The sequence below is a fragment of the Drosophila bipectinata genome, chromosome XL (assembly GCF_030179905.1).
Source record: "Drosophila bipectinata strain 14024-0381.07 chromosome XL, DbipHiC1v2, whole genome shotgun sequence".
In the NCBI taxonomy this organism is placed as follows: Eukaryota; Metazoa; Arthropoda; class Insecta; order Diptera; family Drosophilidae; genus Drosophila; species Drosophila bipectinata.
Window position 1 is genome coordinate 9,645,980 of NC_091734.1, and position 15,176 is coordinate 9,661,155.

Sequence of the window (15,176 nt, forward strand, 5' to 3'; positions counted from 1 at the left end):
CTTTTATTTACAATTTCAGTTCAGATTTAAGGTCACAGTCTCTAGAGATATATCAGATATATATATTTATATAGTTATATAGGGTATGGATATAGGAATTTGGTTGGAAAGGTTGCAGGATTTTTGTCTTTTTTTTTTTTTAATGTTTTTGTTCGCCTTTTTTAAGTACTAATACTGCCATTAAGGACTCATCACCTGCCAGTAAGGATTATAGTTTTTAAAAGGTTAAAGGTTATAGGTTTTGGTCTTTTTTTTTTTAGTTGTTGGTTCTTGTTAGAATGGAATGCTTAATTAGCAGATTTAGGAAGAAAAAAAAAACAATCTTATAGTCTAATTATTGCTCCTCAACTTTAAGTACTTAAGTTACTAAAATGTACAAAAAAAAATTAGCTAAACAACGAAAAAAATATTAAGTATGATGATAATATATAGTAGATATATATATATATATAGGAAGCACTGTGGCAACGATCCTGGACGATCCAACTCTACAACTTTTTACTATCGATATCGATCCGAAGATCGGGCATGGAGCCGCGCGGCTGCAACAGGCTACGCTTCTCCGGATCCTTGATCTTCTTGGGCTTCGGCCGGTTCGTCTTGGTATAGCGATTGATGACGCCATCGCCCTCGTCCATCATCCGTAGGATCAGGGCCTGATCGGATGAGTCCAGGGGAGCGATAGAGATATCTCTCACAGCTCGGAACTTGCCGCAATTGTTCAGATGCTCGTTCTCCAGCCGGAAAAAGTTCCAAACGAAGCGACTGCAATGGAGAGGGGATTACTTAGCCAGTGGTATAGCAAGAGATTAGTGTATGATGAACCCACCGGAACACCTCTAGGATACCCGTTATTGAGGTCATTATGTCACTGCTGACTATCTTCATTTCTGTGAGGTAGAAGGACAGTGCCCAGATGAAACGCAGCGCCAGATCCTCCACAATGGCAAAGTAATAGAAGCCCTAAGGAGAAAGATTACAACTGATCCGGAAAAGGATAATGATGGATCAACCCACCGTTGAGGAGTAGACCACCTCCTCGCGGAGGAACGTATTCTCCCCCGCATTCTTGTCGAAGAGTCCCCAATCCATCTTGATGTCCCACGTGTAGGCATAGCAGGAGGACACAATGGAGGCAATGATCCACAGCCAGGTGTAGGGATTATCAAAGGTGCTAGCATAGTGAGCTGAAAGGAGAATTATTATTTAACCCAAAAACCGATCCTCACAAGGACTCACAGCTGTAGAAGCTCTTCAGGGTGGCAAAGATGACCACCATGAAGGTGGTGGAGTACTTCCCGGCATTCACCAGATGGGGAAAGGCCTCTCGGGAGTCGCGATATCGTCGCAGGCACTGGGCAAACCGGAACCAGGCCGGCAAACAGTTCACTATCGGCCTGATGATAAAGTCCTTCTCCATGCAGATGGAGGCGTCGCGCGCCTCCGTCCAGTTGCCGTTCGTAAAGTAGAAACAGATGAGGTATTCAAAGTCCAGGATGGCCGTCACCAGGGAGTTCAGCTGATCGCCCAGCCAGAAATCGGCAAAGCCCACATGGAAGAACGGCGCCGCCAGGCAGCGACCTGTGATCCTCCATAGCCAGAACCTCGCGTCGTGGTGGAGGACATGAAAGGGATTGGCCAGAAAGAGGACCATGATCAGGGTGAGGGTCAGTGGATTGATGAAGGCCGGTATGGCCAGACTGGCGCTGTACAAGTAGCTCAGCATACTGAGGGTCCACACGACACCAAAGATCGCCGCCAACTCCATGAGATGCTGCTCGGACAGGTGATTCCTCGGATCCAGCTCGAAGATCAGGACATGATTCACGCCCGACGACCGCCAGCCGTAGATATTCACGCCGATGAGGAAGATGAACTCGATTATGAGCAGTGGACCTCTGTAGAGTCGGAAGGTGACCTTCAGGTTCTCGCCACTGATCTCGTGAAAGATCGCCGATAGCACCACCACAATGCCCAGGACAATAAAGCTGCCGGAGAAGAGGCCCACCTTGAAGGTGGTCCACGGACTCTGTTGCTCACCCAGCGGAGGAACTCTCAACCGTTTCATGGCCCGCTGCCGGTCACCGCCCTCCAGTTCACCGGTCACCGTCGTCTCCGTCTCGTTGATGATGTTGTCGATGTCCTTGTTGGTGAAGAAGTGCGAGGCCTCGACATACTCCTGCCGCCACTTGGCTCCGCTATCGACGCGCAGCAGCTAAGAGGAGAGAGTGGGAGATTACTCATCATACTTGGCTAATGATTCATCCAAAACTTGACCACAAAACCAAACACACAGCTATGAGAGAGCATAAATTCCCTTCAAGATAAGTAATACTACTCCTCTGCGCTCCAGACACCATCTAATCCCCGACGGGGTCAAGGCCCCGATGCAGAGATCATAAATCCTCACCTTATCGTGCTTCTTGAGTATTTTCCGGAAGCCGGTATGATTCAGATTCTGGTAGTTCTGCAGCAGGATCAGACTCAGATAGAACTCGCTGAAGGCCAGCTTGAGCTCCCGGGCCTTACGCTCTGGCAGAGCGGCATTCTTCTTCTGGCCCTTGGACTTCTTGGCGCTGCGTTCCGACTCCTCCAGCGACGTCTTCAGCTCGGCATTCAGAGTGGCGAACTTTCGGGTCGCCTCCGCCAGCTTCTCCGAGTAGAAGGTGTTGATCTTCTTCAGCTCCTTGTCGCAGTAGTGGAAGAAGTTCTCGTCAAAGTTGGCAAAGTGCCGCTTCAGGACATCATCCTCCACACTCTCCACCGAAGGCGCCTCCTCCACGGCCAGATACAGCATGGCTTTCATTTCCTATAAAGGATTACAGATCTGGTTTAGTTAAGGGTTTTTGGGGATAGTATTTCTTTTGGGGATTACCTCATAGTTGATGTATTGTTTACGCCATTCGGGCGTTATGTGCGCCGACAGGTGCTCGGCGAACTTCATGGCTAGAAGCTACTGGTTCCACACCCCTATCCGATCTACTCCAGATCACTCCGCACTGAAGCGCAACTGAAAATATTTAAATAAAAGCTGCTTTAGACCGGAAATCAGAACAATAAATGGATCAAGGTTGGAAAGAAAATAAACTCTTGGGAGTTTCGAACCCCACATACCCACACCCTTATTGTCTTTATCAGCATTTCCTCTCCCCAAGACCTCCAGACCTCCAGACCATCAAGAATGACGTACATTCTCAATTGTGATTCATGAAACCAAATAAACAAAAGTATCTTATAGCTTCTGATCCCACTCTCGGTATCGTATTCCTCTTCGAATCTCAAAAGTATGAATCAAGACTAATGGGAGGATAATGGCTCATCAAATCAATGCAGGTGCTTTGGATCGAATATAGCCCCTTAATCGCTCTAATCGGGGCTGTAATATCATATCGTGGAAGTGCCACGTAATACTCAGCTCTGATAGAGATCGTAAATTAGCAGCTACTTGGGTGTGTGATGGGTTTATGTTTTCTGGTACTATGATATACTCTATCGGGGTGTTATCATGGGAGTCTGGTGTCGGTTATCCCATCGCTTTGTAGAATCCATAAGCTAATAGTTGATGAGTTTTTAGAGAAGTAGAAACGAGGTCTTTGAAGAGTTTTCTTTAAGTAAGAAATTGAGATTAGAAAGATAGATTTTCAGACTATGGATATAATATCTATGTATCTTCTTTGGAAAAATAAACCTTTAAAGATCTGTTGTCTATTTTCCTAGCTATTTGTAAAATTTTTAGTATTTTTTTAAACTCTTAAGATTCAACTTTTATAGGAACAGAAACAGGTTCTAAAAGCGGTTCTAAAAGTAAGAAAGTTAAGATTGGTTTCATCTGGAAAGTGGGGACTACAAAGATGGCTTCTAAAACTATCGATATTTGTGAGGAAAAATTACCCTACAAGGGTTGTGGTGCCTATTTCCCTAGTGCTTTGTTTAATTTATAAGATTTTGTTAAAGTAATTATAATAGGCTTTATATAGAAACAGAATAGGGGGTATTGTTCTATAACATCTTATAAAATATAAGCTTAAAAGTATTCCTGAAAAAAAAACAATCTTCCGATTGGTTCTATCTCAAAAGGTTAAGATTACAAAGAGAGCTCCTCAAATCATCGATGTTCTTTGAAAACCAAGCTGCTTATCTTTGTCTTTGTAGAATCTATCATATTTGTGTAATCTAATAAGATGAAAGAAGATATAGAAGTAGAGACAAAGGAAAGAATACAAAGATTCAACGAGAAGAATACAAAGAAGAACACTGAAAGGTTAAGATAACAAAGATAGCTCCTTAAACTATCGATAAAAATCGATATAGTTACTGGATAGTTCTATATACTCGAATTATATTAAAGAAATAGGTGTTTTTTACTACTATATCCTATCAAATAGAAGCTTAAAACTTTTATATAAAAAAATTAAGATAGATTCTATATCAAAGATAAAGATTACAAAGATAGATCTTTAAACCACGATAAAGGTCGATATAGTTACATAGTTAAAAGATAGTTTTATTCGAGTTTCGAATTATATTAAATTATATTATAGGAGTATTTTTCTACTATATCCTATCAAATAGAAGCTTAAAACTATTATATGAAAAAATTAAGATAGATTCTATATTCATTATTCATTATCAAAGATAATGATTACAAAGATAGCTCTTTAAAGTTTAAACCATCGATAAAGGTCGATATATGTAGTTACATAGTTAAAGGATAGTTTTATTCGAGTTTCGAATTATATTAATTATATTATATTACTATATTATATTATAGGAGTATTTTTCTACTATTCCTATAAAATAGAAGCTTAAAACCATTCTATAATAAAAATTAAGACCTGTTCTACCTGGAATATTAAGATTGCAGAGACAGCTCCTCAAACCATCGATAAAAACCGATAGTATAGATTTATTTTCTGAAAAATATTAATACTTCCTAAACGAATAATACTTTTCCTCCAAGAGTATATTAGCTTCGCTTTCGAATAAGTTTACCCTTTTTTTATGATTGTATACCCACTCCCAACTGATAAAGCCGTAATATAACAATTATTGGGGTTTGTGGCAACCGACAGCAGACTCTTTACAGAATGTGTACGATATATCTCATTAACGGGGCCCGCATAACAAGTTAAGCAAATTGGAAAATTTCTGTCGCCATCTCTGTGGATACAGCAGATACAGAGATATAGAGATACAAAGATACTCGGATACTTGGAGATACAAAAATGGAGGATGCTAGAGGGAGGGTTTTAATCAATTGCACAAATATTTGTTGTCGCCAGGTTGTTGCCATGGGTTAATTTTATTCTTATTATTTATTTATTTATTTTTTTCTTTTTTGCAAGGAAAACTTCCGCTACACTTGGAAAAAAATATGTGCATAGCTATGAATTATTAAAATTTATTGACAGCTTTGGTTGGAATTCGATTGAAAGAGATTACACTGACAGACACGAAGATAAAGATATGAACCAACAAAAATATTATTTGTTATCATTTTCGTTTTTTTTTTCTAATTCCAGCCTTTTCTAACTATTCTATAGGGATCTTTATAGAGTTTTTTAAAATTTAGTCTATTTTTTTTAAGTAAAAAAGCACAAATATTCCACAGAACCTAAAAAACCTATTAAATTAAACCCAAAAAGCTACTTTAGGACTTCTGACTTCTTGTTTTCCTCAATCATTTAACATTTTACGGATAAAAACCTCAAAGATAATCAATATCTCGACTTTTTCGCTAGAAATTGATAAAAATCGATAATAAACAATTTTGCAATAATAACTATGAATAGTTTTTCTTAATCTACTAACATTTTGGGGAAAATTCGGGTTTTTATCAAAATAACCGAAGAAATGATTAATAACTTGATTATTATCGCAAAAAATAGATATAAATCAATAAAAATGATTTTTCATGAAAAACATCAAAAGCTTTCCTTTATAAATAATCGTTTTAAATCGATAACAAACTATTTTCTATAAATAAATAAATTTTTGTTAATCAACTTACATCTACAGTCTAAATACTGACTGACTTAATACCTCAGAAAATAATACCTCATTTCAAAATATCAATAAATTGTTTATTATAGCTAACAATCGATATAAATCGATAACAAACGATTTTCAATAAAAAGAGAAACCACCATATCTGTCTAAAATTATAGTATTCCAAGCTTTTTATTTTGTTTTTTGTGTAAAACCCATTCAAAGAATGGTCAATACCTGAACGATAATTGATGACAGGGTCAGTGGGTGGGTGGGGGATAGGGGGTACACACACATCACAGTGTTCTTTAAAAGGGTGGGTGCGGAACAGCGACTGGGCGGTCAATTAACGTCAACCATATAGACTAAATATAGATCGCTACGCTGATTGATTAGACCCGGACTGGGGCCGGACAATAGAAATCTTAATGGATTATCATGATTATCAAGAGGAACTTCCATACTGATCGATGGGATGTTTCCAGGTCTGGTCCCATCGTCCTATCGCCTCGATCGCTGCTTATCAGTTCACAGATTTCTCTTCTGTAGTTTAATAAGCACTGATAACGAAACAGTAAGTTTGGTCATAAAAAACACATGTGAGAGGCAAAAAACAAAAACAAAAAAAAAAAGTTAAAAGCTGACACATAAAGCCACAGAGCTCTATATAATCGCCGCGACATCGAAGCGGCACACGTAGACGCAAATATTTGATCAATAAAATGAGAATAAAACCAGAGTGTTACTCCAAGACCTTTAACCCTTAAGGGGGTTGATGGGTTTTATTTATGAGTTAATAAATAATTATATTCCAATAAGAAAGATAAACTAACTAGTAAGAATAATGAAGTCTTATAACTTTTAATATTTATTTATTTATTTAAAAAAAACCCTTGACCAACATAAATAATTATTTTTAGAATTTATTTCAAAAAGAAAGCAAAAGTAAACAGAGAATATACTAAACCACTATACTTTGTTTAAACAAAAACCTTTGTTTTAAAAGACAAAGAGCTTAAATGTATGTATATTTTTAAATAAATACAAAAACTACAAGACTTAAGCTTAAGTTTTTATTTATTTTTTTTTTCACACACCTTTCTGATAACAAAGAACTTTTTTTATATTTTTGAGAGTATTTTTATTTTGCCCCAAAAAAAGGGTTAAAGGCAGAGCGCCAGCGCAGCGCTGGCGGCAACGCGTCTTGTGATTTCTGTTTGTCTCTCGCCTTCCCCAGCCAGCCAATTGGAGAATTGAGGAATTCTAAATTCTGAATTCTGAATTGAAGCCAAACGATCAAAACGAGTCGCAATTGAAGGCGAAAGCCAAGTCCGAGATTAGCGGATGCAAAGGCGAAATTATTTTTCAATTACATAAAATTACATACATATACGTACATGCGCTGCTGCGCTGCAAACTGCACTGCCTCTGCCTCAGTCTCGGCCACTGCACAATTTAAGACACTGCACCAATGCACTCTACTATTGCAATTCAAGCTTATTTTGGCATCTCAGGCTAAAACACTGGCCATTAGCGATTGTCAACAATCGCTGATTTGTTAAGTACACGGCTTATCACAGAACTGAGAAACGGGGAAGGCGAAAAAAACGCGCTACCGCCGCCGAGCGAACGAAAACCACGAATATCAGTCGAGGGCAAACGCGAAACAACAACAAAGAAACCAAACACTTGAACCTTTTTGAGCACTGTAACGCGCCAGTTTCATCCAGTGTTGGACAGTGTCTACAGAACAATGTTAAATGGCCCTTTAACAGAGTGTACTGCTGTTAAGATTTTAAGATTTATGATCATTATATTTTAAAAATAAAATTGAAATTATTTAGTTTAAGATTTTGAATTAATTCTGATATATTGTAAAGGAAACAAAAAAATATTATCTCTATAGTACAGTAAATATTGGCCATTTTATTTACTCTTTTTAAACATGTATTTGTGCATATTTTATTACACAAAATATTAGCTAATATTTTAAGCCATTTAGAAGACAGGATGGATTGAAACTTTAAAACAAAATTTTTTTTGTATAAAAAGTACATTTAGTAAATTACATAACATAATTACATTTTAAAGTACATTATCAGAATTAACCTGTGAAAATTCCATGTCGATCGGACCAAAACTCGGTTAAATACCGATTATCTTCTTATCATGCTCAAGCAATTGACAGTATTCTTTTCAAAACTTTAAACGCGTTTTTTTAACTAAAATTTTTAAACAAAAAAAATTCTAGATGCTCTCCAAATATAACCAAAACTATAGTGTACAAAAACTTGTAAAACTTAAATAATTATATTCACGCAGAAAGGAGGAAAAAGTTCGAAAAAATCTTGTTATTTTCAGCCTTGGAAACCATCCTGCCCTCTTAATTATTTAAAAAGAATATTAAATTCATATAATATTTAATATGCAATATTTAAAAAAATTTCAATATATTTCAAGATATATTTTCTCCTTGCCAATCTTTACTGTATGACAAAGAGACTCTGGTATTTCGCAGACCAGTCAGTAGTATTTTTTAGCATGCTTAGAACGGTCACACTACACAACCTTGAAGCAAACAAATTGCGATTCCAGCTAAAATAAACAAATTTATTGATAAATAACCGTAAAGGGGAGCCCCGATTACCTGCGCAGTAGCGGCATTTGATGAGCGCCAACGTGAAGAACCTCAAGATGGGCCACTTTGGCGGCGGTGGTGGCGGCATTGCCAGTGGTACAGGGAGTACTGCCAGCTTTGGTATTTCGGTGGCGTCTGGAGGAGCTGGGAAACTGCCCACAAATGGATCATCTGGCGGGAAATCGGCCCCTGCTACTATTGCATCGGACGTTGATGTATTTGCCACACCAGGCGGTGTCGTTATACCCATTATACGCACCAAAGATGTGCCCAAATTGTTGCCCACAATATCATCAGCCTTGCAGCGACCAGCTGATGGACATTTGGCCGCCGAAGATCTCGATGCTGTGCAGTTGGAGCTGGAGCAGATGCTCTCTAATGTGGCACTACGTGCAAGGGTCCTAAAGGCGGAGTACGACAGCCTGGACAAGGATGAAAAGCGCCAGGATCGGAGGAAAGTTGATCGGATACCCGGTTCTCCACCCTGCACCAACAATATGCTCAACGGCCTGCTGGGTATGGGCGGTAATTCCTCCTCGGGAGTGGGTAGCCCCTCGGGAGGCACCTCGTCGGGTAATGCGAAGCGAAAAAGGGAGGAACCCACGGGTGTAAGGAAAAAGCACTCATCGATGACGATCCTCAAGCAACAGGGCGCCGTTTCCAGCTCCTCCTCGACCAAGCATCAGGCCAAAAACAGTCCCATGACCGTGCACACGGACGATAGCATGGACTACCTCCCGACTATTGCTGGCGGAGCCGCCGCCACCGCCTCAAACCCCTCGACCCTGCCGCACCACCAGCCGCAAACTCAATTGCCGAAAATGTCAGTGCCGAAGAACGATACACCGAACAAGTTTTGGCTCTCCGTGGAGCCGTACTGCATGCCACTAACCAACGAGGATCTGCGCCTCATCGACGACCTGTTGGAGCAGTACAAGGGGCCTCTGGTGCCGCCAGTTCCCACACTCGGGCCGCATTATTCCACAGTCTGGGCCCAGGAGGATATGAAGGCACTGCAGCCGGGCGGGGCTCGCATCAAGTCGAACAATGTCAGCGGAATGCTGAAAAAGGCCGAGGGCATGGTGGAGGAGAGTATCACTGGGCCACTGACCCAACGACTGGTCTCGGCGCTGATGGAGGAGTCCCTGATGACGCTGCCCAGCGAACAGGCGGCTGTGGGGGAGCACAGCAACAGCACCACGAGCAGCAGCAACGAGAACACCCACTCGTCCTCATCCAACGCCCAAGCTGCTGCCGCATCCGGTAACTTCCGATCACTGGCCATGCTGAAGCATGGCGTCGGGATCGAGCAGCGCTTGAAGAAGGAATTGCTGGAGACGGGACTTATCGATGCCAACGAATTCGCTGCCCACGACGACGTGGACGAAGTGCTCATGGAGATCAAACGAGTCACCGCTGAGATCAGCAGCGTTTCCCAGTTCAACAGCGAGGAACTGAAGAGGTTGCGCGCCGCTGCCAGCGAGGAAATAAAACGAATCGAAATTAAACGAAAACTGGACACCGTGGATCAGGAGATCCTGGAATGCTACAAACGAATGCTACAGTATCGGGCCAAGCGCAAGGGTCACACGATCGAGGAGAAGCAGGAGATCCTGCGCCTGACCAACGAACAACGCCTGCTGGCCGACCAGCTGGAGCGGATGAACATCCACCTGTCGCCAGCGTCGGGCGGTGGTGGTAATGGTGGTACTGCCGGCAGCTCGTCGGCCGGCATTCTCGATTCAAAAATGTAGGACAGGAGCCTGGCCTGGGGCTGGTGCCAGCTGATGGCCATGCATCGGGCAAGGAGCCAGGATCGGGATGCCACACTGCAATTGCAGTGCGTCTGAACGATCCTCGGCTACCGTTTCATATCTCTCTCCATCCTCTAGGACGATCGACTGTAAATTAACGAAAAATGGATTCCAAAAAATGGATTTTCAAGGAATCCCCTGAGTCGCGCGGAAAGTAGTCATTGGACATTTTGAAATCCAATAGCTGTGAAATCCAATTTTTTTTTTATTTTTTATTTGAAAGGTTTTCTTTTCGTTGTTATTTGTCTTAACTTTTATTTTTACAAAAAAAAGGTTTGATATTTTTTATTTCATTTTATTTTTAAGTCGAAAAGATGAAGGTTTCTCTATTGAAATCTTTACTATAATATTAGTATGAAGTTATATACTTAAGTTGAAAGTGTTTTTTTTTTTCTTTAAATATCTCGTATTATGTTTTTCTTTTAAAAACCTTAAAAAAAATGTACATTTTCTACAAAAAAAAAAAGTAGTTAAGAATAAAGTCATATTTTCATTTATTTTTATTTGATATTTTTAAACTGAAACTAAAAACTGTATGTATATGTATCTCAAAAAAAAAAAAAAGAAACAATTAAGAATAAAACCTTCCTGTAAAAATTAAACTTAAGCCAACAAACCTACTGCCTGTAGAGATTACTTTCCGCACTCATTATTAGTTTTTTTTCTTATTTTTTATTTCTTGAAAACCTTAAATACAAAAAAAATTTACCCAAATTAAATACAAACTCGCACTTTGTATAGCTTAAGTTATCGCAAGGCAATAAAGTTGTCCGCATACCTCGAAAAGAATTCAAACAATCCGCCGGATAAGGATAAGGAGGAACACTGCACTGGGCCAACGTTGGGCTATCTTTGAACCGGAGAACGCCACCGGCACCTGCCAAGTGGCCTCGCAACGGAAGTGATCTTGTTTATCCACACCCTCGCCCTGATAAGAACTTAATTAAATCCAAATAATAGGCGGGGGCCCGATCTTCCGGATTAATCTCAATCCAAACATTCGAAAAAAAAGGGCAGTTTATATGAAAGTTTATTGTAAACTTGAATACTTAAAAGTACGCAAAATCTCAGCTGAACATCTTGGGTGGCTAACTTAATGTATGTGATGTGTATTTTTTTTATTAAATTATTTATTGTACTTTGTGTGCACAGCGGTACAATGGCCCGACTAGTAGGATTCCAAGCCCCGTGGAGAACTCTAACCGGAATCCTATATCACAAACGAAGTCTATCAATTAATGGGATTCAGGGACTAGTCGCAGGCGAGTGCTAGCCGGAGACGGCTGCGAACTCGTTCTGGTATTGGGCCATGAGATCAGAGCGGCAGGAAACTTCAATGTTGTTGGCTTTACCCTTGAGACGGAGATTGGAGTCGTTGGTCAGGAGCATCATGTGCGGAACTTCATTCTTCAGCTGCAGGCAGCAGTTGACAATACTGTCGTCCGGGCAGTCGACATCGATCAGGTGTTCTGCAGCATCCACAGCCGATTGTGCTGTGAAATATATATATGCGAAATTAATACAAATCTTTAAATCTAGGGACATGAAACCCACCCTGAATGTCCAGAGTCTCGTCGAACTGGGTGTTTAGGTAACGAATAGCTCTAATGGCTAGTTGGCGCTTGGTGTTCTCGTCGCCATTCTTGGCCTTCAACTTGTCCAGTTCCTTGATGACGATGTACGGAATGTAGATCATGCTTCCCACCGTTCCTGGCAGCACGACCTTAACCAAACTCTCAACGAACTTGATATTGTGCATCAACACATTGGTGTCGAGCACAAAGTACATGTGATCCAGACGGCGGGGAGGCAGCTCCTCATCATCGGTGGCCTGGCGCACAAGCAGTATCTCGTTAGCCTCTGATTGATCTTCCATCGATTCCTCCCAGTCCATGGGCTCGGGTTCATCTGGCTCGCTTACTGAGCAATCAAAGATTCCAGGTTCCAGCACTGGATTAGGCACATGGTTGTTGTTCATTTCCAGCTTGACCTTTTGCTCCTTTTGTTTCTGCTGCAAGCTGGCCGTCAAACGCGATAGACGCTGGTTGGCTAAAGAAATAACATATTTTAAGCTATGTATATAGAAGACAACAAGAAAGAGGTGAAGTACTCACCACTCACGGTGGGATTACGATTGCTGGCCTCCAGCAACGCCATTGGCTTTTCCCAGGCATTCCTCAAAGATGATACCCTTGGAGTTTTGTGTACCTGCTGGTTAGTTAAACGCCCGGCCAGGGAGCGTCGTGCCCCAGATGAATTGGATCTGCGTCGGATTGGAGTTTCCACCTCAGCAGGAGGCGTCAATATTTTCTCCGATGTGGAAGAACTGCGTGTAGCACGTTTCACAGCCAGTTTTTCCCTCTCCCTGACTTGATTTGGTTTGACTTTGTCTTGCAAGCGCTTCAAATTGGTTTGGAGGCGCTTAAGACGATCCTGCGCCGGCTGCTGGCCGATGATGGGTCCTAAAAATGAAATTGTTTAGAAATTCTATACCGTTTGCGGAAAGTCACATGCCATTTTGCTGACGAATGCTCAGCCCCAACTGGTTTCGCTCGTCCTCGTTCAAAAGCTTTGCAATTTGGATAGTGAATTTATTTCTGCCGCTTGAACCAGACATTTTGCGCCCTACAGCATATGTATATTAAGGCTATGTGATTGTTTGTGTATTGTTTCGTATAATTTCGTCTTGTTTTGTATTAGGGATGGAAGTTTGACACGTTTGCTGACGCGATAGTGATAGTACTTATGCGATAGTGAAAGCTCGATTAGTCACTTGTATTTATCGAATTTCACCCACCACTAGCTAAAGCAACCGGTGTTTTAAGGGCCTGCCGATCGGTTCCGTTTTGTTATTAACTTTAGTTGTTCCAAGTACCGTTTACCAAAAACACCATCTCACAAAATGCTTAAGGTAAATTGAGAATGTAACTAGTTACGGTGGATTTTGTGCAGATAATACAGTCCAACGACCCCACGTCGACCAGCCGGGGGTTCAAAGTCCACCGCGGATTTGAACCCGTGCTGCGGTGGCCATAAATAACCGTATACTGTGTCTGTGTCATCTGTACCTTGTACCCGCCCACAATCATCATCATTTTTTTCCATAAGTTATACAACAACACAAACTTATTTGGACACTGATTCACCTGTGCAGCCTCCTTCCTAATTATCCTTTTGTTTTTGTACAGAACGTAGTATCCCTTGTTACCGGTGGAGCTTCCGGATTGGGTCGCGCCACCGCCGAGCGCCTGGCCAAGCAGGGCGCCAGCGTGGTCCTGGCCGATCTTCCCTCTTCCAAGGGCAACGATGTGGCCAAGGAGCTGGGCGACAAGGTCGTCTTCGTGCCATTGGACGTCACTTCTGAGAAGGATGTCAGTGCCGCCGTGCAGACCGCCAAGGACAAGTTCGGACGCCTGGATCTGACCGTGAACTGTGCCGGCACAGCCACCGCTGTCAAGACCTACAACTTCAACAAGAACGTCGCCCACAAGCTGGAGGACTTCCAGCGTGTGATCAACATCAACACTGTGGGAACTTTCAACGTAATTCGCTTGTCGGCCGGTCTCATGGGCGCCAACGAGCCCAACCAGGATGGACAGCGCGGTGTGATCGTGAACACAGCTTCGGTGGCTGCCTTCGATGGCCAGATCGGTCAGGCTGCCTACTCCGCCTCCAAGGCGGCAGTGGTGGGCATGACTCTGCCCATTGCCCGGGACCTGAGCACACAGGGCATCCGTATCTGTACGATTGCGCCCGGCTTGTTCAACACCCCCATGTTGGCAGCTCTGCCCGAGAAGGTGCGCACCTTCCTGGCCAAGTCCATTCCCTTCCCCCAGCGCCTGGGCGAGCCGACCGAATATGCCCAGCTGGTGCAGGCCATCTACGAGAATCCTCTGCTCAACGGCGAGGTCATCCGTCTGGATGGTGCCCTCCGCATGATGCCCTAGATCTGTATCCATGCTATCACTCGATCATTTTGCATTTATCTATCACTTTTATTTTCTAGTGTTTAGGCCGAAAAGTGTTATGTCTTGAATTATGTAATAATTCCTAATAAACAAGTCTCTTTTTTTCACATTTTAAGTTTTGGAGGCCTGTCTGTTGTTTATTTTCGTGCTTTGCAACACTTTTCTTTGTTTTGAGATATTTAAAGGGTAGCAAGGGTGTATCAGTTAGCGATCTACCCATAAGATCAGTTTTTGATTTAAATAAACTAAAAGGAAATATGTTTTTTTTATGAAAACTTAAAATAAATGTAATAATAAGTAAAGTTTTATATTTAGAGGGTATTTATTGTCGATTAGTTTTATTTTTGCACATTTCTCTAATTTCTCTTCAAGGCAAGTGACAACTCTGTTATTTACCGTAAACGGTAAACGGTAAACAAACTCCTTTGTTTTGGTTTTGAATCTGATATTTCGTTGATTCTTGGAGTTTTAATCTTAAAGTCTAGAATTTCTTTCATAAAAAAATGGGGAACCCAAGAAGAATTCCATATACCAGAGGATCAGGTGGAAGTTATTAACAAAAGCCTCAAAATAACAAGAAATAAACCATTTAGATTTTTAGGTCGTGACTTTTGGCTTCAAAAAATGGCTTTATAATGGGTATTATTGTCAGATTTAATGGCACCTAGATCTGGTGAGCATAGATCTTGCCAAGAGAATCGGATGTAGATCTGGAATTAAGCTGTTAAGCTCTTAAAAATAGAAGAACTACTACTCCTGGAGGCTTTC

General features: G+C 41.5%; 4 protein-coding genes across 8 annotated transcripts; 2 read left to right on the top strand and 2 right to left on the bottom strand.

Moving 5' to 3' along the window:
* Positions 1-116: 116 nt before the first annotated feature.
* LOC108133974 (solute carrier family 53 member 1) lies at positions 117-7,668 on the bottom strand. Of its 4 annotated transcripts, none has more exons than XM_017254107.3 (7): positions 7,386-7,668; positions 2,876-3,010; positions 2,411-2,809; positions 1,240-2,215; positions 1,018-1,187; positions 830-963; positions 117-765 (listed from the first exon to the last, which is right to left on the bottom strand). In XM_017254107.3, the coding sequence occupies exons 2-7, from the start codon at positions 2,942-2,944 to the stop codon at positions 489-491; spliced, it is 2,025 nt and encodes a 674-aa protein (XP_017109596.1). In that variant the 5' UTR covers positions 2,945-3,010; positions 7,386-7,668; the 3' UTR covers positions 117-488. The 4 variants fall into 4 exon arrangements, with proteins under 4 accessions (XP_017109596.1, XP_017109594.1, XP_070138649.1 ...); XM_017254105.3 differs by having other exon boundaries at positions 7,376-7,668; XM_070282548.1 differs by lacking the exon at positions 7,386-7,668 and adding an exon at positions 3,115-3,253.
* Positions 7,669-8,522: 854 nt separating this feature from the next.
* Ada3 (transcriptional adaptor 3) lies at positions 8,523-10,919 on the top strand. The gene has a single exon (XM_017254125.3). The coding sequence runs from the start codon at positions 8,656-8,658 to the stop codon at positions 10,378-10,380; it is 1,725 nt and encodes a 574-aa protein (XP_017109614.2). The 5' UTR covers positions 8,523-8,655; the 3' UTR covers positions 10,381-10,919.
* Positions 10,920-11,452: 533 nt separating this feature from the next.
* Positions 11,453-13,605, bottom strand: Swt1 (Swt1 RNA endoribonuclease). Of its 2 annotated transcripts, XM_070276705.1 has the most exons (5): positions 13,587-13,605; positions 12,955-13,065; positions 12,555-12,902; positions 11,995-12,489; positions 11,453-11,933 (listed from the first exon to the last, which is right to left on the bottom strand). In XM_070276705.1, exons 2-5 carry the CDS (start codon positions 13,055-13,057, stop codon positions 11,710-11,712), a joined length of 1,170 nt encoding a protein of 389 aa, XP_070132806.1. In that variant the 5' UTR covers positions 13,058-13,065; positions 13,587-13,605; the 3' UTR covers positions 11,453-11,709. The 2 variants fall into 2 exon arrangements, with proteins under 2 accessions (XP_070132806.1, XP_017109612.2); XM_017254123.3 differs by lacking the exon at positions 13,587-13,605 and having other exon boundaries at positions 12,955-13,240.
* On the top strand, positions 13,224-14,523 carry scu (hydroxysteroid 17-beta dehydrogenase 10). The gene is made up of 2 exons (XM_017254124.3): positions 13,224-13,351; positions 13,629-14,523. Exons 1-2 carry the CDS (start codon positions 13,343-13,345, stop codon positions 14,385-14,387), a joined length of 768 nt encoding a protein of 255 aa, XP_017109613.1. The 5' UTR covers positions 13,224-13,342; the 3' UTR covers positions 14,388-14,523.
* Positions 14,524-15,176: the final 653 nt, after the last annotated feature.